The sequence below is a fragment of the Podarcis liolepis genome (assembly GCF_965112155.1).
Source record: "Podarcis liolepis genome assembly, chromosome: 3".
NCBI classification, from domain to species: domain Eukaryota; kingdom Metazoa; phylum Chordata; class Lepidosauria; order Squamata; family Lacertidae; genus Podarcis; species Podarcis liolepis.
In genome coordinates, this window is record NC_139557.1 from 60961037 (window position 1) to 60985075 (window position 24039).

Consider the following 24039-nt stretch of genomic DNA (forward strand, 5'->3'; position numbering starts at 1 on the left):
TAGTTTCAAACATTTGCTTTAGCAATGGAAGAGGAACATCATAATTAGCCAAAGACTACATTTGTTTTACAGAGACCTTGCAATATTGGGATTAGACAGTGTTTATGAGGCTGCAGTCACACCACCATTTACTGCGCACTTGCTGAGTTTCCAGTGAGAGCCAGTGTGGTGTAGTGGTTAGGAGCGGTGAACTCGTAATCTAGTGAACTGGGTTTGCTTCCCCACTCCTCCACATGCAGCTGCTGGGTGACCTTGGGCTAGTCACACTTCTCTGAAGTCTCTCAGCCTCACTCACCTCACAGAGTGTTTGTTGTGGGGGGTGAAGGGAAAGGAGATTGTGAGCCGCTTTGAGACTCCTTAGGGTAGTGATAAAGCCGGATATCAAATCCAAACTCTTCTTCTTCATCAGTGTTGGGTTTTTAATCCAAAACAATAAGTATCCTGCAATTTGTTTTACGATACAGTCGTACCTTGGAAGTCAAACGGAATCCGTTCCGGACGTCCGTTCGACTTTCAAAACGTTCAAAAACCAAAGTGCGGCTTCTGATTGGCTTCTGGAAGCTCCTGCAGCCAATCAGAAGCCACGGAAGCCCCATTGGACATTTGGCTTCCAAAAATAGTTCCCAAACCAGAACTGAATGCCCAGTGAATTGAGACAGCCAGACCTATTACCATCCACATTATTTTATCATATACTGTAGGCCATTGAGAGCAGCAACAAATATTTCAAAAACAAATCATGCATAAAGAAGTGTGGATCTCTTGACAATGTTTTGTACCAGATTTGCAGCTCTGTGGCTCATCTGCAAAAATAGAGCTTAATATTGAACCACCCTGAGACCTCTGGGTATGGGGGTATATAAATTCAGTAAAAACAAGCAAACAAACAAACAAACAAACAATTATTTTCCATATTTTTACCAAGCCCCCTTCCATCTAAGCCATTGCTTAGTTCCTGGGCTTGTACTGATGGAAGCCTCACTGCAAACTGTGTGTGTATTAGACTGGCAGAAGGACAGGAAGCAAAGAGTCAGAAGCATCCGTGTGTGGGGGGGAAGAGAACAGAGCTTGCACAAAAATTTTTTAGAAAGCCAATTGGACAGCCAGAGAGAAGAAGAAAAAGGAAAGGCCTGTGAGGAACAGAGACAGATGGACAAGTGTGTGCCACATAGAAGGCAGACAGACAAGAAAAGTTGGGGAAAGGTTGGGAAGAAGAAGAAGGAGGAGGAGGGGGGGGGGATTAAGGTCTGCCTTTTTCCTGAAAGTAAGGTCATCCCTGAAGACAGATCCTTCTCTGTAGTGGCACTTTGGCTCTGGAATGTTCTATCTCTAGGGAAGATTGTCTGATGCCAGGTGGCAAAAAAGGGCCAATTGATTTCAACACTGCTTTATCAGTTATGCTTTAATGGCTTGTCTTTTGTTTTGATGGTTTACATTCTCTATTTTGAGTAACCATGGGAATCTTGGATTTTTGAGCAGGGTACCAGACTGTTTCGGCCCACAGTCTGGTGATTACGTGGCTAGGAGGGGTGGGAAGCCATGGAATTCACCAATCAAAGTGTTGGCTACAGTCCTCTAGTCATGCTAAGTATCACTGTGGTAAAGGAAAAAGGAACTCCAATCAGGTCCAGTGCTAAATGCAAACAGTTGGGGAAAATTACTGGAAAAACACATGCAAGCCACATCAGTGATAATGTAGCGCATTAGACTTCCTTCCAAAACACCTAATGAGCGAGACAGGAGCCACAGCAAAATAAACTTCCTAACGGGGAGATATTTTAGGGCAGGACTACTTGTCTAGTGGTTTGACATGATCCAAATTAGTTCAGCAGGGCACTTGTTGTGTACATTATCTGTGATACTGGTGACCTACGTGTATTTCCAGACAGCACTTTCCTGAATGTTAAACAGGCTGGTTGGACACATCTAATATTCACAAATCACAGCCAGCCACATTCATTCCTATTAGTTCAGCCAGGCAGAACCATGGCCTGTAGAATCAGGAAAGGATAGGCAGTCTGAAACAGCAACTGTTTCATGAAATCCACCTACTATTTTATATGCCTCAGCATCAAACTTCCATGCACGTTGTTGAAGATACCATGTAATACTTTGAGTCCTTCTCAATGTAGGTTGCAGTTATGCTGGTGGTTGTATCCTTGTTACAAGATACATTTGCCTGCATCTCAAATAATGGATTTTGTACCAAACAATTTTAAGTACTGTACTTTATAACATAAATGAAAGTTAAAGGAACGTTGCTGAAAAAGAACCTGCCACATCTTCAGATTTTGAATGTGCATATGAAGATTGAAAGTTTCTTGGATTGCAAATGTATATAGAATTCTATTTTGTGCTACTCCACTATGCTGCTAGGAAACACATTTTTTTTTGTTTGTTACCGACATGCCTTCTTGTTATAGACTGCAAGCTTTCCTGATGAATTTAAATTTTACTTTTTGTTACCTGCAGCCAGAAACTAACCCACCCAACTGATAAACTGCTGTTTAGCAAAAATGTCTCTTATAAGCTGGAAATCCACAGCTATGTAGGTTGCATGATTAATTTTAGCTGATGTGGTTTGCAGGTGGTTTCTGGATGCCATGAGCATGGCTGGCACATTGCAAAAGAAACAGGATGCATGCTTCAGATATCTAATATTACACGCGCATAATTAATGTGGTCCACATGTTGTTTGCAAGATGTTTATGAGGTCTTGATGTGGCGAGGGCATCACTGATGTGGCTTGCTGGAGATTTACAAGAATTTTTTCGATTTGTTTTTGTTCAGGGAGAGGTTGATCTGGACTCTACAGTATATTCATCACTGCTTGGAAGTTTCTAACGATATCTTGGCACACTACCAACAGTTAACAGCATAATATGGGCATTTTTTTAAAAAAAGGTACCTGACTCTTGAGGCCACGAGGGCTTTTTCAAAAACTAGGTGTCCATCATATTCTCAGAAGGACAGACCACCCACATGAGCAGTGAAATGACAGATAAAAATCTGTTGAAATCAGGTGAAAATACCTATGTTTTGCCAACACCAGCTGGGATGAAAAGCAGCCTACCTCAATGCATTCCCATCTTTGTTATTTTTGTGGGAAGATGAGTTGAACTGAGAGTGAATAAGTAACTGTGTAAGCAGAGTCCTCTTCAAAGAGTTATTTCTTTCCCACTGGTAAGCTGGTTCCTAAACACCTACAAAGGAAATGTCTGTTGGAGCGAAAAACACTGAACAGAATCCATGTTATGTGATATTTTGATTCCCCCAAGGACTGAGAAGTGAAAGAACCTGAATGCTCCCTGAACGTTTTTTCGAGCTTTGCTTGGAATGTTTATGGAGTGGGGTTATAATCCTTTGATTTGCATCTGTCTTCTTCATCTTCTTCTGCTCAACATAGTGGCCAGGATCCAAAGGACAGTACAACTAGTGCTGTGTGCCAAAAGAGGGCTTGAGCTTATGTTTTTCAAACAGCAGCCAACATGCCTTATGGAACACAATGTTTGTGAAACTAAGGATGCTTTCAAAAGCAGTTTGTGTACTATATTGCATGCAGGCCTGCTCTTCAATAATAATAAAAACCCCAGAAAATCCCATTGGGCATGCTTAAACCCTACAGCATACCTAAAGTTGCTCTCTGGACTATGGCTATTAAGTGTAGGTCAGCACTGAGTGATTTGAAGAATGTGCCCATGTAGAAAAACACACGCACTTAGTGCTATCGCCGATATTAATCTAAGTAGAATCTAGGTCAAATTTTCTTTGGCATCACATGTTTGGAATCTTGCTGAAAAATTCTGGCAGCCTTTCCAAAATCCTACAAGATTCTGTCAGATCTGGGTCACATTCATCACCTGTAGCATCAAAGAGATGGGGTGGCACACACAGAGAAAGAGAAAAACAGGGTTGCAGGGGAGAGAGAGGGAGGAGAGAGCAGGGGCTGGGAGGGAGCTATGGGGTACAAATAACTAGAGAAAGTGATGAGGTTGCAGAAAGAGGAGGGGCATTAATGAGGCAAACTCCACCCACTTCTGGCTCTGATCCCAACACCACTGAAATAAAGTGCCAGTTTACCTCTAAGAGTGGCTGGGGAAACCCAGCTAGATGGTAAGGGTATAAATAATAATAATAATAATAATAATAATAATAATATAATGCAGTCCTTGGCAGGAGAAAAAGGTTCCCTATTCCTTATGTAAATGAACTTTTAAAAGTTATGGGTTGTATATGTCTGAATATGGGGAATTTTTTTTATGTACAGATAATATGCTGAGAAGTAATAATATATATATATATATATATATATGCTTTCGTAGATTTTCACGGGTACAGGAATGCAGGTTTTGGTGTCTTCGGGTGTCTTCCCGTGTAAGAGTTGGGGTGTCTAGGCGACGTTTCGACGAGGTCTCACTCGTCATCTTCAGGCTGGTGCTTTCGGCTTCTTGTTACTGGAACAGAGCAGGATCTCAGTGTTTGAGTTCCTATAAATACTGTGGAGGGGGTGTGGTGTATAGCCTCCAACGTTCTGGGCAGAGAGGAAGTTCCCAGGTTAGTGTGCCTTTTCTTCTTTTGTTCCTTAATTACTTGAGGGATATCTTGAGTGATTTCTTGAGTGATATTCTGAGTACCACTTAGGTGGGTCATTAGGTGTGGATTAGTTGCTAAAGCTTTCGTGTCTTGACCTCTTGAGCTTGTGAAGAGTTTTTCTGAGAAGATGGCTGTACTGCACTTAGTTGTGCTCTGGCTTGGCTTCGTGTATAGGGGCGAGCTGTGGTTTTGTGCCCTGTGCCAGCCAGATCTGTGTAGGGATTGCAGGGGGGTGCAGCATCCGGAGGTGCCACTATGGTTTGGCTACTGGATGGTGTCTGTAATTTATCTGTGGAGAGGGTCTGGGTTTGGGTCTGGTGTGGTTGATTGGTGATGGCGTTCTGTGTGCCTCTGGTTCTGGTGTCGGTTTTTGTGGGGAGGGCTAATTTCCAGATGTCTGGCAGGCGGGACGTGTCGTCACGCTTGTTCATGTTGTGAGGGTGTTTCTCTATCTCGATGGCTTCCATGATTATTCTCTTGTGGTGATGTTCCATGTTAAAGAGCAATTTGGAATCTGCAAAATTAATTTCGTGTCCTGTTTCTTTCATGTGTTGGAAAAGAGAGGAAGTTTTTTCTTCTTTTTTGACGGCATTCTTGTGTTCTGCGATACGTGCATTTATTCGTCTGTTTGTTTGTCCAATGTACGTGGCTGGGCAGACTTTGCAGGGTATTTCATAGACCCCTTGGTTTTCCAACTGGATTTTATCTTTGGGGTTTCTGAGGATATTGGCTATTTTTTGGTTGGTGCAAAAGGCTGTTTTGATATTGTGTTTATGGAGGATTTTGCTAATTTTATCTGTAGTGCCCTTGATATAAGGAAGGAGGGCCATGCCATTGTTTTCTTCTGTGTCTTGGTTTTTGGGGGGTGTTTCTTTTTGGATTAGCTTCGTAACCCTGTTTTGCTGGTATCCATTGGCGATTAACACATTTGAGAGATTCTGTAACTCAGTTGTCAAGTGGTCTTTGTCAGCCAGGCGTTTGGTTCTGGAGATGAGAGTCTTGGCTACGGAGTTTATTTGTGCAGGGTGGTGGTGTGATTGTGCATGTAAGTAGCGGTTGGTGTGTGTTTTTTTCCGGTAGATAGTGTGTCCTAGTGAGCCATCAGGTTTTTTGTAGATTAGGACGTCAAGGAAGGGAAGTTGGTTGTTGGCTTCTATTTCCATAGTGAATTGTATTTTGGGGTGTAGGCTGTTGAGATGTGTGAGGAAGCTATCTAGTTTTTCTTTCCCGTGTGGCCAAATTACAAAGGTGTCGTCAACATATCTGAGCCAAAGTTTGGGTTTGTGTTCTGACTTGTCTAAAGCATTGGTTTCAAAGTGTTCCATGTACAAATTTGCGATGACCGGTGAGAGGGGTGATCCCATAGGTGCTCCTTCTATCTGTTTCTATCTTTGTCCATTGTGGATGAAGTACGTGTTGGTTAGGCAGTGGTTGGTCAGGTCCAGGATGTATTCGGGGGGATTGTATTTGTTTTGAATGGCTGTCAAGGCTTCATTAATGGGCACTTGTGTGAAGAGAGATACAACATCGAAGCTCACAAGTAGGTCATCGGGATGTAGGTTTTGCTTCTTTATTGTTTCTATGAACTGGAAGGAGTTTGTAACGTGTGAAGCGATGGATTCTGCATAGGGCTGAAGTTGCTTAGCGAGAAATTTAGCGAGATTTTGTAGAGGTGAGCCTATGGAGCTGACTATTGGTCTGAGTGGTGTTCCTTCTTTGTGTATCTTGGGGAGACCGTAGAGTTTGGGGCATCTGGATGATTTTTCTCTGGGGATGATTCTTAGCTGGATTTCTTCACTGATAGGAGAGGCTTTTATTTTGGATTTGGTGGTTTTTTCCAGATAGGTGGTGGGATCTGTTTTTATAGGTTGGTAGGTAGGGTCTTGGAGTAGATTTGATAGTTTTGCTTGGTAGTCCGATGTGTTCATCACAACAGTGGCATTACCTTTGTCTGCTGGGAGAATGATTATGTTGTTGTCTTTCCTCAGGTTGGTGAGTGCTTTCTGTTCTTCTTTGTGTAAATTGCTTCTGGGTGGTTTGCTGGAGCAGAGGATGTTGGTGACTTCAAGTCTGATTTTATTGGCTTCATCTGGGTTGATTTTGGTTAGGCTAGCTTCGACTCCGCATATGATGTTTTCCGTGGGGATGCGTCTCGGGGCGACTGCAAAGTTGAAACCTTTGGAGAGTACTTTGGTTTCAGTTGAGGTGAGGATCCTGTCTGATATGTTATGTACTGTTTGTTTCATGGGTTGTTGTGGAGGGTGGCTGGGCTTCTGGCGTTTCTCTAGTTTGTGGAGTTTGTTGGTGTGTCTGTCTGTTTTATGTGAGGTCTCAGTTTCAGCTCTCCAGACGGCTAGTTGTTTGCATTTGTCCCCCCAAAAACCAAGACACAGAAGAAAACAATGGCATGGCCCTCCTTCCTTATATCAAGGGCACTACAGATAAAATTAGCAAAATCCTCCATAAACACAATATCAAAACAGCCTTTTGCACCAACCAAAAAATAGCCAATATCCTCAGAAACCCCAAAGATAAAATCCAGTTGGAAAACCAAGGGGTCTATGAAATACCCTGCAAAGTCTGCCCAGCCACGTACATTGGACAAACAAACAGACGAATAAATGCACGTATCGCAGAACACAAGAATGCCGTCAAAAAAGAAGAAAAAACTTCCTCTCTTTTCCAACACATGAAAGAAACAGGACACGAAATTAATTTTGCAGATTCCAAATTGCTCTTTAACATGGAACATCACCACAAGAGAATAATCATGGAAGCCATCGAGATAGAGAAACACCCTCACAACATGAACAAGCGTGACGACACGTCCCGCCTGCCAGACATCTGGAAATTAGCCCTCCCCACAAAAACCGACACCAGAACCAGAGGCACACAGAACGCCATCACCAATCAACCACACCAGACCCAAACCCAGACCCTCTCCACAGATAAATTACAGACACCATCCAGTAGCCAAACCATAGTGGCACCTCCGGATGCTGCACCCCCCTGCAATCCCTACACAGATCTGGCTGGCACAGGGCACAAAACCACAGCTCGCCCCTATACACGAAGCCAAGCCAGAGCACAACTAAGTGCAGTACAGCCATCTTCTCAGAAAAACTCTTCACAAGCTCAAGAGGTCAAGACACGAAAGCTTTAGCAACTAATCCACACCTAATGACCCACCTAAGTGGTACTCAGAATATCACTCAAGAAATCACTCAAGATATCCCTCAAGTAATTAAGGAACAAAAGAAGAAAAGGCACACTAACCTGGGAACTTCCTCTCTGCCCAGAACGTTGGAGGCTATACACCACACCCCCTCCACAGTATTTATAGGAACTCAAACACTGAGATCCTGCTCTGTTCCAGTAACAAGAAGCCGAAAGCACCAGCCTGAAGATGACGAGTGAGACCTCGTCGAAACGTCGCCTAGACACCCCAACTCTTACACGGGAAGACACCCGAAGACACCAAAACCTGCATATATATATATATATATATGGAAATGTATTTCTTTTTAAATTTCAAGCATGAAATCAAGCAATCTACTTCTGCTATTTGTTTTACAGAAGATCTCACTTTAACTCAGGGGGAACTTAAGATAATATTCCTGTACCTGAAGTAACTTGACCTGGACGAACTGTGTTGGCTCATTCTCACTCTTATACACGTGGAAGTTTTCCTTCAGAGATTTGATGTTGTACATACGATCGTTAGAGAAAGGAGACACAGGCCTTGTGAAGATTTTCTTGTGTTGTACTTTAAAGGCTTTAGGCTCTGTTAGATATGGAAATGAGGGAGAGAGATGGATTTTCAACAGCATTCTTAAAACACAAGGAAAAACATGTAATGGCTTCTATACAGTGGGCGTGCTACATGTATTAAATTCTCACTGAGAAAGGATTTTCCCCTGAACACACAATTCTCATTTATGCCAGGGGTGGGGAAACTTCGGCCCTCCAGATGTTGCTAGCAAGCATGACCAATGGTCAGGGATGATGGAAATTGTAGTTCACCAACATCTGCTTATGCATACTTGGTGTTTGCAAAGAGTGAATTCATTACTTGACCGTGGATCCTTATTACCACTGACAAGATGGAGGTATCAGCATGCCTAAGGAAACCCCAAGGTTTGCAGAAGTACCAAAAACTTAAAGGAGCAAAAGTTCAGGGGGGAAACCCTAAACATAGTCCAATAAAGAAAGATCATGCTCAGTGACCACAGAATGCTGACCAATGTTGAGAGGTGGTAAAATGGAAGAGTATGGCAGAAGGGGGAATGAATGAGGAACGGAATGGATTTTCCCGGAAGAGGGCTTGGATAACTGGCTCCCACATTACAGCACACGGCAATGCTTTGTTACAGGTCCCACTTGTGAAAGTGGAATTTTGAATGGTCAGGATGGTAGTCAGTGCCAAAATTCTATGCATAAGAGATGTCAGCAAACACATGAAATGCCTCAGCGCACTGCAGGCTCAAAGTCCACATGGCTTGAAAGACTTGTCAGACTTGGTAGTATAGAGCAGGCTTCCTCAGCCTTGGCCCTCCAGATGTTTTGAGACTACAATTCCCAGCATCCCTGACCACTGGTCCTGCTAGCTAGGGATCATGGGAGTTGTAGGCCAAAAACATCTGGAGGACCGAGGTTGAGGAAGCCTGGTATAGAGTAAGGTCACAGCAGTGACATCTCTTTCTCAGACTGCTAACTGGCCATTTATGTCTTCTATTCACTTGCAGGCACAAAGCAACAATCCCATCTTTGCATGCCAGGATTTTGCATTCCAGCTGGATGGGTAAAAGGAAGGTCACCGGGGATCTGAACTGGAAGCATTGCCAAGTGGTTTGCTCTGTGAATCATTTGGGAGCTCAGTGTTCCTGCTATGTGTATATATGAGGCTCGATTATGTATGTGAAATGAGTTACCTTACAGACACCACCTTGGGAGACTTAGTCCTGAAAGACAGCGTGTAAGTACTTTAAACAAAATGCCTTTGTAAGATTTTTAATGGTTCACTACAAATGCAAGGTTGATTTGACCTTAAAAGGCACATTCATCATGGTTGCCAACTTCCTTTGGTAAGGAAAGGCTTGCCGAGTTCTCCAAAATTTGCCAAATGACAGATGCTGCTGTAGGTATTTAAAGGGGGGAGTGAGATTAAAGCGTGTATTTTTAAAAAAATTATAAGGCTGAAAGGCAAGCTACCTGTCCAAAGACCACGAGGTCTTTCACTTAGTCCTGGAATGAATGGGTTGCGGGGGCTGTTCTGTAAAAGACCGTGTTGTTTGAGATATACTGTTCTCTCTCCTCTGGACATATTTCGTAAAGACTGGAGCAGCATTTTTTCCTCTTCTTCACGAAGAAGTTTAGGTAACATCATTATGGAGTTGAAAACAGTTGACAGTTTATTTCCTTTATTTTCTTGTTCTTCTGCACATCTTAGATCTTTGAAATGGGATTGCTCAAATCCTCTTTTGCCCTTATCCAAGTTCTTCTGAAAAGGCTCTGGTAGACATATCCTTTGAAAAACAAACCAGCACCCATCATCAATCTGTTGCTCCTTGTCGGAAGTTTCTTGAGCTGCCTTCTCTCCATCAGGCCATTTATTGACTAGAGTCTTTCTAAGGAACTCGATGACAGCTGCTGCATCTCCTCCTTTGACCTGGCAACTTCTCAACAACCTTAGAAGCACAGCTGAATTCTCTACTGACTGGATGCGTTGTGGGTTTAATGGCTCAGAATGATCCACGATAGACCTCCGTTGAGCTTCTTCCACAACTTTACTGACATTTGGAGCTTCTATGATGCATTCCTGCTGAATCCCACAGTCATATTCTAAAAACTCTTTGAGCAATTCCAAACCAAGCATGTCCTGAGTTTTATGTACCATAGTACAGGAAGCAAGTCTTTTCATGTGTTGGAGTAGGTCGGTTTCTGCAGCCAGACGCAGGAGCTGCTGAAAAAGAAAACCCAAAGACAGGTCACACTTTAGCCATCTCTTCTTAAGATAATCCTGGGAGAATTAATTAGTCCAGTACAAATCAAGTTTCATCCCAAATAGTGACTCAAACAGATTATTCTTATTCTTATTAAAAATGGGGAATTAATTCAAGTATGTGTAAGTATGGACAATGTACAATCTTTCCCACAAATTTATTCCTACTTCCTTTCAGAGCTGGCAAGGGAAAAGAGATCATAAACAGCAGTGCCCATACATCATAAACAGTGGCACTGTTAGCTAGCTCCATGGGTGGCTTGAGGCTCAGAGTTGAGAGAAATGCCAAACAGTGCAACACAACAGGGCAGCAAAGCTCAAATTGCTTGCTTTAAACAAACCCATAGAAATCAGTAGGGATACTTTGGAATATGCTGTTAAAGCTACAAGAGATGGGGAAAAGACTATTTTGCTTCCTGGGTCAGAAAATCCCAGTAGTGACCCTCCAGTGATGCTAAATCTTATTTCAACTAAACCAAGACATGGACAATTTGCTACACTTTTAAGAGTACCTCTAATAAACTATGGCTTGGTATTATGTGCAAACTAAACCTGTGCAAGCATACCCTAGGGACAGTTACATGCAAATCGAAACAGCCCCCAGCCCCTCTTATCCCTGTGTTTCAACTGTGTCCCCTTGCTTTCCCTTCCCAGCTGTTTATTATGGCTCAGCTCCAAAAATAAGTGAACAGAATGAAATTCATGGAAAGAACATTCCCACCATCTTCTCTCCTTGTGCCTCCTGAAAATTCTGCATGGTTGGGTGTGCTGTCCTATATACAGTGTGGGATGGGGTGCAATCCCCAAATCTGAACAGAGCCCCCCCCCATTTTGGTAATTCCCTCTCCCCCAGCAAGCCCCATGGCCAATATACAGAGTTCAGGGTGAGCCCCATATCCTCTGGAGAGGCTTTTAAGGGGGCACAGGCAGCTTAGAGGTAGTGGGGGTGGTTTAGGATTCCCCCCCCTTCTTTCCATGAACTTTCTTCCATATACTTATCTTAGGATCCAAGCCTATATCTGTACAAACTTCAGTTAAGGACGAACCGATGAATTTTGTGACACATATAAGGCATGCTGTAGTAAGCATAAATCATGCTGTAGTAAGCATCCTCCCACTGCAAACAGGGCCCTTGCCACTGCATGGCATGCAAGCTTCATTCTACAATCCTCTGCAACCCTTCCCTTCCCCATAGGACAATTAAAACACACAGATTCATGCATTCACTTAGCCCATCATCCGCTGAGACTCTATCTGTCTGTTGCCACAGGCCTCCCTTACGACAGTCTCATCTACTTCAGTGTACCACTGGGAGCCACTTAACCCCCTTGTCTCACAGAGATCAGATTCTTTGTGTTATGCTTAAACTCCCATGCTGAGGAAGAAGTACCCCACAATTCCTTGCTTTGGGTGAGGAAGTCAGAAGGACTCTGCTTTTGAAAAGGGAGTTCACAACAATTTCAAGCAGTAAATGCTAGAATTCTCAAGGCTGCATCTTTCAGAGTTTCCAGGACAAAGAGCAAGAAGCTACTGTCCGTTTCTTCCAGTGCTAATGAAGCTACCTAACAACAAGAAGAGACATGGCAGCAGTAAACCACAAGTAATCTGTAAACTGTCAGCATGAATAGAAATTGCATCCCATGAAGAGAGAAACAAGCTGCCCTTTGAGCATTGCGCTCTCTCTCTCTCTCTCTCTCTCTCTCTCTCTCTCTCTCTCTCTCTGTGTGTGTGTGTGTGTAAGGTGTGGGTCTGATGTGCCCGCTTCGCAACTATTTTCCAGAGATGGATGAGTGTCTGGAAAAGGGTGTTTATGAAAATATTCTTCTGCCAATTGTCTTGCTGTCCTAAAAATCAGTGGAGCTGGTGAAGAAGAATAGGGGAAAGGAAGAACTATCCCCCAAACACAAAAACACTCTAGTGGCCAGTCAGTGAATGCCTAAATTTCTTTCTGGCATGGCAAAACGCACTCCTCAATAAGATCACTATAATCTAGGAGATGAAATGGAATTTAATGGGACACTGTCCTGTTTGGCAGCATTTGCTCTCTGAAGATGCACTAGTTCCAAAAAAATGACAGAGCACCATTTGTCCAAGCCAAGATAACTTGCCTTGCCATGGCGATGTGGGAAGCTGAAATGCAAGCCATGTGAACTGGTACCAAGCTCGTGGATAAACAGATTTCTGCTTCCAGTGCTAGCAACTCACCTTATTCATCCTTAGCCGTCCCTATTTGGAAGTTATGTTTTCTGGGGCTGTTGCCCACTGTTTCTAACAGTGACACTACTGAAGAATTCCCACTTAAAGCTTTAATAGACAGGAAGCTGTTGTAAAGCTAGCATGTGATATGCAAATTTTAGATATTAGATTAAGGTATGGGGGGGGGAGAGAGAGAGAGAGAGAGAGAGAGAGAGAGAGAGAGAGAGTGTTAGAGAGTTTTATTTTTTAAAAAAGACAGATGTTGATGGGACAATCAGTGTTAAAAAGGTTGAGCTTCTAGCTGCTGGGCCAAAATGCTTCAAATATGTTTCAGTGCATTAAAGATGGTCAGGTTATGCCTTGGTTTAGTTTCAGCTTTTTGCATTCCTCAAATGAGCATGTGATCAAACAGTCCTACAGTACTATGAGCTGTACTCCAATCTATACATTTTTTAAAAATGTTGTGTACAATGCATATGCGTCACTTGCAGAGGCAAGTGAAATAGTTCAGGTTGTTACCAGTGCCACCTGACTTATGCACATGCGGCATATCAACATGGCTCACAACAGAATGTTAAAATTTCACAGCAAACCCTGAATCCTGGCAACCACAGCATGTCCTTGTCTCCTCCTCCTGTGTGTACACGGAGTGAGAGGCGGTGACTGAAAATGAGGGTCGGATTATTTACAAGGGGAAATCTCGGAAGCTTTAAATATTTGTGGCTGATGTTAAAAAAAGAATCACAGCGAGTTAATTGGCAGAATCTGGGACCAGGGAAATGGCATTCCAACTGATTATTATTTCTAAAGTGACCAAGAAAAGTGTGCAGTGCCAAAGTCCGAGTGGCTCTAGATATTCTAAAGACGTTGGGGTGTGGTGGGGAGGTGCTGCAGAGAAGAACAACAAGCAAGTTACATTTAGTCTTCCATTGCTTGTTTCAGAGTTCTGAAACTGGAGCTTCTTCATCTCCCCCCCCCCCAGGGTGATTCCAGAGCTAAAAGAGACTGTGCACATATGTCCACGTGAAGAAAGAAAGGTGGATCAGCTGTAGACCTCCTACACAAACAGAAGAAGCACTTTTTCTCCCTTGTTTCAAGGGTCCAATATGGCTCTTACGTTCCTTTATGAGTATTTGTTAATTTATCGCATAAGGGTCATGGTGTTAGGCATCATGAGACTTGAAGCAGAAGAGCCCATTCAACTGCCAGATGGAGATTCCTTACTCTCTGCACCACAGGGCCGCTTTCTGAAGGAAGGAACCATAAGCAGTTCAAGCTTGGGTGCTAACAGTACAGATTGGAATGCTCTCAGGCATGGTTAGTTGCATTGCTTATTGAAATTAGAAGATACCTTTTATTTTATTGGTTTAATAAATTTATATCCTATTTTGGGGGGGCGGGAATCCTCACAAGGCAGCAAAGATAAGCAGGTAAACTAAACCACGTACAGTGGTACCTCGGGTTAAGAACTTAATTCATTCTGGAGGTCTGTTCTTAACCTGAAACTGTTCTTAACCTGAAGCATCACTTTAGCTAATGGGGCCTCCCACTGCCGCTGCGCCGCCATAGCACGATTTCTGTTCTCATCCTGAAGCAAAGTTCTTAACCTGAGGTAATATTTCTGGGTTAGCAGAGTCTGTAACCTAAACCGTATGTAACCTGAAGCGTATGTAACCCGAGGTACCACTGTACTATGCAAGTATGTAAATACGCAATTCAAAACATTAAAACAATCAATAACATGCAAATAGTAAGACCATAAAATAGGGTGCAATCAAAATAAATCAGCCCCTGTGCCAGTGCTTCCTTGCCTGCTGTAGCTCAACATAGGCAGTTTATTAAAAGAATGTGGAAGACTATCAAGCTGTCTTTTTCCTCCTTTGGACCAGTTCCCTGCCAGCCTGCCTCCATTTTGCACCTTCTCCATTTGTACCTATCACCATTCCAGCCACTGAACCAAGGCATCTGGAATGGTCAGTTGTGCTGCTGATTTTCTTGTTTAGTGTATTTTCTAACAGCTACCATATACACACAACATTTCTGCAAAAATCAAACAGCATGTGGTACATGTGTAAAATGTTAATCAGCTGGCTTATATTTTGAATCACTACCATCTGTAGTTAGAGAAATATGCTCAAACACGAACCACCCCCACATACAGAATGATAAAACTGCAATTGGACAGACCTGTATAGGCAATGTCAGAGATTCTGGATCATCTTCAGGAATCCCATATGTTTCTGAGGGGGAATACATATCAAGTAATAATAAATGTATGGGAAACACAAAAGCAGCATTCCTTCAAGTACAGCAGCTGCGAAGCAAATGATTTACGCCTGCTTACCAATGACTGGGATGGCACAGTTTCATTCTGGGAGCACAGTTCCCAGAAAACTGACCTACTTTCACGTCAAAGGGAATTATCTGAGGTGATTGTTCTGTCAGCAGGTCATGATATTCTTCTTCTGGAAGTTCAGTTTTAGTACAATTCTTTTGCTCGGGATAATATTTATGACCTGTTAGCAGATTTGATTGGCTGCTCAGATGAGGGAACTTGTCAAATGATATTATTTGAAGACCAATTCAAAGGCTACAATCCCTCACCACAGAAGCTCCCAAAAATGTTTATGCATGGTGGTGACCTACTGAAAGGCCAGAATGTCTGGAATCAGTATCCCCATGGGATGGTCCCAACTACAAGAGCTGCCTTTACGCCAGCAACAACAGTTAAACTGTGAGCAGTTTTCAAATGTTATAGCCTATATGGGGGATGGTCTTATGGAAAGTTTTCTTTTGGCAGTGGTGGTCAAAGGTATTGTGGTCTACTTGTGGGAAGGTGAAATGTTTGAATTGGCTTTCAGAGAAGCATTGCATTGTTATTTTGGTGAGCAGATGGTGAGCATAGAGTTTGGAGGGGATATCCAGCAAGCTAATGGGGCAGTAGTTTTGGGGGAGGGTTTTATCTCCTTTTTTGTAGATTGGCACAATGATGTTCAATTTCCAACCAGCTGGCATTTGAGCTATATTATTTATATAGGTGTAGAGCTTAGCCAGGATGGGTTGCCACCAGTCCATATTCATTGTTTCTAAAATACCAACAAGAGATGATTGGTAGCAAGCAAGGTCTGTGTAACAAGATACTTAAATGCATTTTGCTGAGAGAAGCAATTAATTCTAAACATTCAAAATGTGAATGAAATCTTTCAATTTTAATTCAAAATTTGATCTCAGCATTCAGTTGTGAAGGATGTACAGAAAGGCTAGATTCTACATCTTGACAGTATACCAAAGGAGAATAGTGCTATAAGTTTACCAAAGGTTTATTAATGATGCAGCCTACAATCATGAAACCAGCTCAGTTGTTACATTTCAGAGAAAATGTGGTTTGTTTCCATGAATGGACAACACAACACAATTCTAACGGAGGACGGGGGGTTATTCCTTTATGAAAAGCCATCCACTATGTTCTGAAATGCTTGAAGAATTTTTTCCCCCCAGACAATAAAATGCCTCTTCCCTGAAGGTATTTCAGACACTTCAATGACACATTAAAATGTTTGTTTGTTGTCTTCTCGGTATAATTTTGAAAACATGATGTGATCCAAAGTATGTGTTTTCAGTCTTGCATGCCACCATCCAATCCCTAGTGATGTACTTGCTCCATGTTCATTACACTGTACAAACTTTCTATTCATAGTTTTCCTCCCCAGTATAATTTTTAGAGGGTAGGCTGGAATTTCCTTGTGTGGCATATGGCAATCCTCCACCTGAAGGCTTGCTCCAAATAAAAGTTTACATTCCTCTGGCATCTCCCTTCAGATGTAAAGGCATGAGGTATGTGTGTCTTCTGTTAAATAACCGTCTGCATTTACATGTTCTAGTGGCAAAAGGTACATAGTGTTCTTACACCGTACGGGCAGCAGGAATGTCCAACTCTACTTCCTCTCATAAATACTACATAATAGACAAGACTTTTAAAATATGCCAGTTAAAACTCCGGACTGGCCCTTCCCACTCCAGGTACGAGAGCTAAGAAAGCTTGAAATAAATACCGCAAGAGAGTTGGGCCTAGCAGTGGGAGGTCAGCTATGGTAACCACAACCTCCTTTTTGGATTAAGGGAAGATAATTTCATTTGGAGGCAATTGCAAGAGGTCGTGAGGTGATGGACGGCAGTGGTCTAAATACTTCTGTGAAGACATCAAAAGTGGGAAAGGAATTTTGAAAGAAATGTCTAGGTCTGAGAGTCTGTTTTATGTCACTTCAGCTAATGCAAACAAACAACTTGTGTTGGCGTTGCTTTTTAAAAAAAGATATGACAGAGTGTAACAGTAATTAAAAGTTATGATGGATAAACAAAGCACACATAGTAAATAAAAAAATACACGTGTAGCTCAAAATAACATATCTAACCCTGCACTGCTCAAAGAGATAATGTTTTTAGTGTGTGCACTATAGTAACTGTCCATTGATATGAGGCCACAAAAATGTTTTGACTTTTAATGATGACTCAACCTGAAACACCATCAAAGTCTGACATACTACTAAAATATCCACAGAAAGTGAAAATATAGCTGCTACAATCCAAAGCCATGAGGAATTCAATCCCATGAGCATGAAAAAATGCAGAGGATTCTTTTTTAATACAAATAGCAGGGAAAGGGTTTCTTAAATTTTTTATCTGACAGATGGTGATTTCAAAAGTCCTCATCTCTATGAGCTAGTAAGAAGACACTTATTATACCAAGCAAAGCTTGAGTCTGAAGGCAGAGATGTAACCTTCTTTAAGTAGCCTGAGTGCCAATGCATAAGGTTGATGAGTGGAACAATTTCATCAGCTGAGAACTGGCTGGATGTTTTTATGGTTCGTATACAGCAAACAGACCATCCTCTCTAGTCAATTTGAAGTCATAATGGTATTCACAATGCTGTGAGGAACTAGAAGTATATACTGGTTGCTTTAGGACATTTTGGATTAGGACTTGCGAGAAAATGTGGCTAGTTGCAAGGCTTTTTGGAAGCATCCCTGGTCTTGGCGACTGCAAGTTTTATTTGTTCATTCCACCAAGGACATTTCCTTAAAATACCAAGCACCTCACCTGCTTTTATGATAAGGTTCTTAAAAGACATTCTTTACATGCTCAAGGAAGACACATCTGTCTGTCTGTGTGAAGATGCTGCATTGCAGCATGATAGAAATCTTCCTACGAATGCATGGTCTATGGGGAGAACTCCAGTGCAGCTGAAGTTTTCTGCAAATGCCATAATGAATGTATGAGGTTGGAGGATGCTGCTGTGGTGTCACCCTCCATGTCTGTTTACTGAATGTGCAAAGAGTACCGTATTTTTTGCTCTATAACACGCACCCGACCATAACACGCACATAGTTTTTAGAGGAGGAAAATCCGTAGGCATGCCACCCGTAGTAGCATTTCCTCCATAACACGCACACACATTTCTCCTCACTTTCTAGGAGGAAAAAAGTGAGTGTTATGGTGCAAAAATACGGTATCTCTCAGGGGCTCCTATGCCATTTCTCAAGCCAAACTGCCCCACACTTAGGAAGGATATACAATAAGACGTTAAAAGCATCAAAAGCTAAGTAAATTCTCGAAATAAAATACAAAACCAGCACAGAACAAATAGCACATGTTACTCAGCACCAAAATTTAACCCACAAAGACCAATGGAGGTGTTTTGTTTTTTAAGTGTGTTTAAAAGAGTTCAGAGACAGGGCCTGCCTAACATCAATAAAAATGAGGAGCTACTGCAGAAAAGTCCCTGCCTCATAAGCCTGATAGTTTTTGCAGATGGGTGTCTCAGCAGGGTGCTTCACTCTTTGGCTTAATCGGTTTTCCTAATGTCAGTCATAATGAGAAGTTTCTAGCCCTCATGGGTAAAAAAAATCCATTTTAACTCCTATAGTCAGCAGAAGGTCCCTGTCAGCTATGAATGTATATGGGGGGTTTTCAAGGCTGGGAAGTACTGAGCCCTGGGGAGAGCTAGAACTGTGTGAGCTTGGAGATCGCAGGAGCAAACCTAGGTTTGGTAACATAGATGTGGGCACCACAGTGCGTAACTAATGTGGTATCTGGAATTGGATTTTGGCTTACACTGTGGATTAGGCTTCCACAAAGCACCAGGGTTTAGAGGATTTGCGGGCTGCTTTTCTGGTGGCGTTTTGCTGGAGAGACTAGAGCAGACAGTTTGCATGCAGAAGGTGTGAGACTCAATACCCAGCATCTAATCTCCAGTTAAAAGGATCGTGTAGCAGCTGATGATGGTAAAGGTCCATGCCTAAGACTGGCTGCTGCTGGGCAGGGCATGGAATGTGGGGCTGGATGAACAAATAACTTGACCCAGTGAATTGGTGCAAATGACAGGAACTGAGCCCAGGTCAGTTGATGGAGTGTGGAGCAAGCACAACCTGTGAAATGATGTTGTAATTTCCATGTCATTTGTTTAAAGTTGTTATTACTCACTCAGGTAACCTTCTTGAAGTGGAGATGCCGATGTCTTTTTGCTAAAGTATGTGTACCCTCCACCAGTGCGTATTGGCTTCTCATGATGAAAGCTATAAAGCAAGAAGGGATATTATAGAAAGATCACTTCCCAGATCCTATGAAACGGAGCTATCCCACTCCCTTATGACAATCACTCCTTCTAATAGCACATACAGTACTCCTGTGCTGATGGAAATTAAACCAGAAAGGATCTCAAGTGGTATTAAGCATGCTTGAGATAACCTCAAATATTGCAGCAGTGATGATTTAAAAAACCGCAACAACCCTAAAGAGGGCAGCTCCCACAAAGCCCAATAAGAACTGGACACCCTCAAACATCAAAAGACCCATGGGATGTTGAGTGTCTATTGGAAAAGAAAAATGGGAAAACAGGAGGAAGAGTGAAGTGGCTTCCTGGATCCCCAAACACCTTACAGTATCCCAGAGAAAAGCAATCCTGTTAGGAGGAATACAGCAACCTTTTGGCAGTGGTCACCACCGTTGTGAGTTTAAAATAGGCTGTGCCAAGCATTTTCTGATTTTAATATTCATTTAGTATATTCATCACATGGAAATAAATTATCACTCAGTCAATGCTCACTTCATAGATCATGTACAATGTTTAAATGTGCTTTAAATGTATTGCCTAAAGGCAAACATTTCCACGGACCCTTTCAGATACTGCAGGGCTGTGACCACAGCTTCAATTCTTGTTATCACATGATAAAATGATGCCACGGTGTGGTGTCTGAAAGCATTACCATGCTGCAAAACAAGCTGCTGTATGGTGGATATTTTGTAGATTATGGCCTGGAGCATCTGTCTTGAACAAGCTGTGGCCCTCCAGATGGTGTTGGACTACATCTTACATCATCCCTGATCACTGGCTGTGCTGGCTGGGGCTGATGGAAGTTGTAGCCCAGAAACATTTGGAGGGCTGCAGGTTGTGCACCCCTGGCCTAGGTTCATGGAGGTGGAGGCGGCCTAGGCCATCTATTCAACCCCACTGCTCAGTGCAGAAAATCTAGAGCTAGAACATGTCCAACATGTCCAACATGTGGCTGTCCTGCCTGTATTTGAAGATCGAGAGCCCACCATCACCCTAAGTAATTGGTCCCAGTAATGAACTGCTCTTGCTCCCAGTGTTGAGTCACAACGCACCCTCCTATTCCTCAGTCCCACTAGATCTTAGCCTGTCTTCTGAGGCATTAGAGAGCAAGTTTTTGTTCAGAAGACACTTCAGAAGATTAAGAGCTAGAAAAATAGTGGATATACTTGGGGAAGAAATGTAATCTGAAAGTCAGCTTCCTCAATCAATGGGAAGATTAACAACTTTGGGGAGAAAAAGAACTCAGCCCTTTCTTTGATGTTATTATTAGCTCCAAAGAAATACTTTCAAGAATTAAGTGACTTGCTACAGTTAACTTTCACAGGAAGTACTATAAAGCAGGAAATCTCATTTGTCAGATGTTTGCACTTGGTCTCTCTCTCTTTTTTTTTCCCCTGTAGAAAACAATGAAGCATATTCTAATACAGATTTCCTTTATTTAAGATCATTAGCCAAGTTGGTTTACCACTGATCCAGCCTAAAAAATTCTTGTTGAGAATTGAGACAGGATAAGTAGCTGTGTAGAATAGCAGGTACATATTATAATAAACTCTTAGCAATAGTAGGTACATATTATAATAAACTCAAAGCAATGCTAAAGGGGGGAAAAGTAGGCATATTTAGTAACTTATAACAGAATGACCACCACTGTTGGCTAAAATTTGAATTTTGTTCTAAGTCGGGGTAGATGAATTGCAACCTCACTACTATAATTTAATGACTAAGACAATTACTGCTCTACAGGTGGTGTTTCGGAGGGGGGGGCATCAAGTGTTGGTTTACATTAATGCTGTCCGGTGTGGCTTAAAATGGAGTTTGACAGCTTTAAAGGCTGATTAGGAAAATTCATGGAGAAAATTCATAATAGCTAATGGAATGGTATTCTGGGAGCCAAACAACATGGGAAGCTGCTTCCTGCCGCATTTGTGTGGATTTCCAAGAAGCTTTTGGCTGCCCATTGTTGGAAGCAGATTTTAGACAGGATCAGGGATCAGAAAGCTGTGACCTTCCGGGTGTTGGTGGACTACAACTCCCATCATCCTTGACCATTAGCCATTTTGGCTAGGGCTGATGGGTGCTGCAGTCCAGCTATATCTGGAAGGCCACAGGTTCCCTTACAGATTAGATGGACCATTGATTCCACATATTGTTGTGCCCCTAAGGGATGGCACCAACATATTAAGTGAAATCAACGCAGGATCAAATTACACAACCCCCACACTGCCACTAAAGGTAAAGGTAAAAGTACCCCTGACCATTAGGTCCAGTCGTGGATGACTCTGGGGTTGCGTCGCTCATCTTGCTCTATAGGCCAAGGGAGCAGACGTTTGTCCACAAACAGTTTTTCCAGGTAATGTGGCCGGCATGACTAAGCCGCTTCTGGCGAAACCAGAGCAGCGCACAAAAACGCTGTTTACCTTCCTGCCGGAGCGGTACCTATTTATCTACTTGCACTTGACATGCTTTCGAACTGCTAGGTGGGCGGGAGCTGGGACCGAACAACGGGAGCTCACCCCTTTGTGGGGATTCAAACCGCCGACCTTCCGATTGGCAAGCCCAGTCCAAATCCCAGCTCATATCTCAGCACCTACTTTCATCACTGCTTAATTCTTGAGGGTAGAAAAAGAATACTCTTGACTCCATCTGAATGAAGTCTGATTCATATTCCCCCCCCCCCCACTTCTAGGTACACATATATCCAAGCATGGCTTGACCATCCTAAAGAATGGATTACTCATATATTCAGTTTAGCTTCTACCAGCCACCAGCCACATACATGTCCTCTACCAACATAGAGTTTCAAAGTTGGGATGGGCTAACTGCAATTATTTATGATAACACATCTATGATATCATGCTAGCATTCAGTAACATAATGCAGCATAACTTTTAAGACCCTAAGACTACAGTCAAATTCTTGGCTGCTGGCTCCTCCTTGTTTAGTAATGCAACATGCATTATTTGACATTAATGGTTGTTAGTTTCCTCCACCTGCACAAGCAGCAGACAGTCAAGTAGCTTCCGAGCTTTGCAAGATGATGATGCCACAGCAAAGATTTTGTACTGCTAAATTTTATGAGGAAAAGCAAAGGAGAGGCTTGATGCCCAGTATGTGGTTTCAGCCTTAGGCTCCTCAAAGCTCCACACAATCACTGCATTGCTATAGAGTTAATTGTGTATTCTCTAATGTAACTGCAAGTGCTTTATCTAACCACCTGCACCTCAGTATATTTGAAGAGAAGCCTTGTAGTGCATCATGCAAAACACCGGCCTGCATCAGAGATTGTAGATGGGAGAACAAAGTAGACAAATAGATATTAGCACACACACAATTTGTAGTTACATGAGGAATCAATTCAGATGTCATTTCTGGACATTAGGAATCATTTCCCCATTTGATTATCTGACCATTTAGCAGGCAACACTATTGCTTTTGTCCTTAAAGAGGATACTTACTGTTTCTGAATGTTTCTGTCACAGCCATAGCAGAGTCCATGGAGAGGCTGGTTGTGGATTAACTCTACGCAATAACTCAAAGGTTCTGATATCTTTTTGATCAACTGTGCTTGTTCCCAAAAAGGAACATACCTAGACAAAACCAGAGAATAGATGTTTTAAATATATTTGTTATAAGATTAGCCATAGAAAAGTCAACAACTTATATATAATATCATATGCTAGCAGAGTTAAGGAAGCTATTAACAACAAGAAGGCAACAGCACTGTGAACTGCCCTGAGACCCCACGGTATAGGGAAGTATAGAAATAATAATAATAATAATAATAATAATAATAATAATAATAATACGTGACCCATAGTTCCCTAGGTGATGAATAACTAGACAAGACAACAGCACATAGATTCTTGCATTGCAGGGGGCTGGACTATATAACCCTCATGGTCCTTTCCAGCTCTTCAGTTCTGTGATTCTATGTCATGCTTGTGAGCATCCCATAGAAGAAGAAGAAGAAGAAGAAGAAGAAGAAGAAGAAGAAGAAGAAGAGGAGGAGGAGGAGGAGGAGGAGGAGGAGGAGGAGGAGTTTGGATTTGGTATCCCGCTTTATCACTACCCGAAGGAGTCTCAAAGTGGCTAACATTCTCCTTTCCCTTCCTCCTCCACAACAAACACTCTGTGAGGTGAGTGGGGCTGAGAGACTTCAGAGAAGTGTGACTGGCCCAAGGTCACCCAGCAGCTGCATGTGGAGGAGCGGAGACGCGAACCCGGTTCACCAGATTACGAGACTACCACTCTTAACCACTACACCACACTGACTCCCCATGTGAGAACAGCATGCTGCACTAGATGGGTCTGATCTAGCAGCCCTCTAGCGTTCTAACAGTGAAGCCATTCGAAAACTGTTTTCCATTTGTACTGCAGGCATGTTCATTGATATTAGTTGACCTTGGCACAGTGTCCTTGAGAGGTGAGGTCTTACAATGTTAGCCTGTAAAGTGGATGCCATGAATATAGAGTTTTACTTCAACCTTTTTTCTTTCTCTCCCCCCCCCCCCTTATTGGCAAAGCAGCCCATTCTAAAGATGAAAGAAACCCATCTTGAGTTATGGCAGTTGTCCGCCATGCACAACATGTTTTTCAAAACAGTGGCGTCTTCTGCATCCTGTTTGGCGCACCTCCCCT

The 24039-nt window shown here is 42.5% G+C and overlaps 1 protein-coding gene across 1 annotated transcript in view; it reads right to left on the reverse strand.

Annotated features, from left to right (window-relative positions):
* The window catches only part of LOC310704519 (uncharacterized protein), a 119494-nt gene extending 96510 nt beyond the window's left edge, over positions 1-22984 (reverse strand). Inside the window, exons 1-5 of the mRNA XM_083498052.1 lie at positions 22857-22984; positions 19272-19363; positions 14978-15030; positions 9805-10552; positions 8217-8377 (exon numbers count right to left, since the gene is read on the reverse strand). Of these exons, the coding sequence (XP_083354178.1) occupies positions 8217-8377; positions 9805-10513 (870 nt within the window). The 5' untranslated portion in view covers positions 10514-10552; positions 14978-15030; positions 19272-19363; positions 22857-22984. The remainder of the gene's footprint in view (positions 1-8216; positions 8378-9804; positions 10553-14977; positions 15031-19271; positions 19364-22856) is intronic.
* Between the last annotated feature and the right edge of the window lie 1055 nt (positions 22985-24039).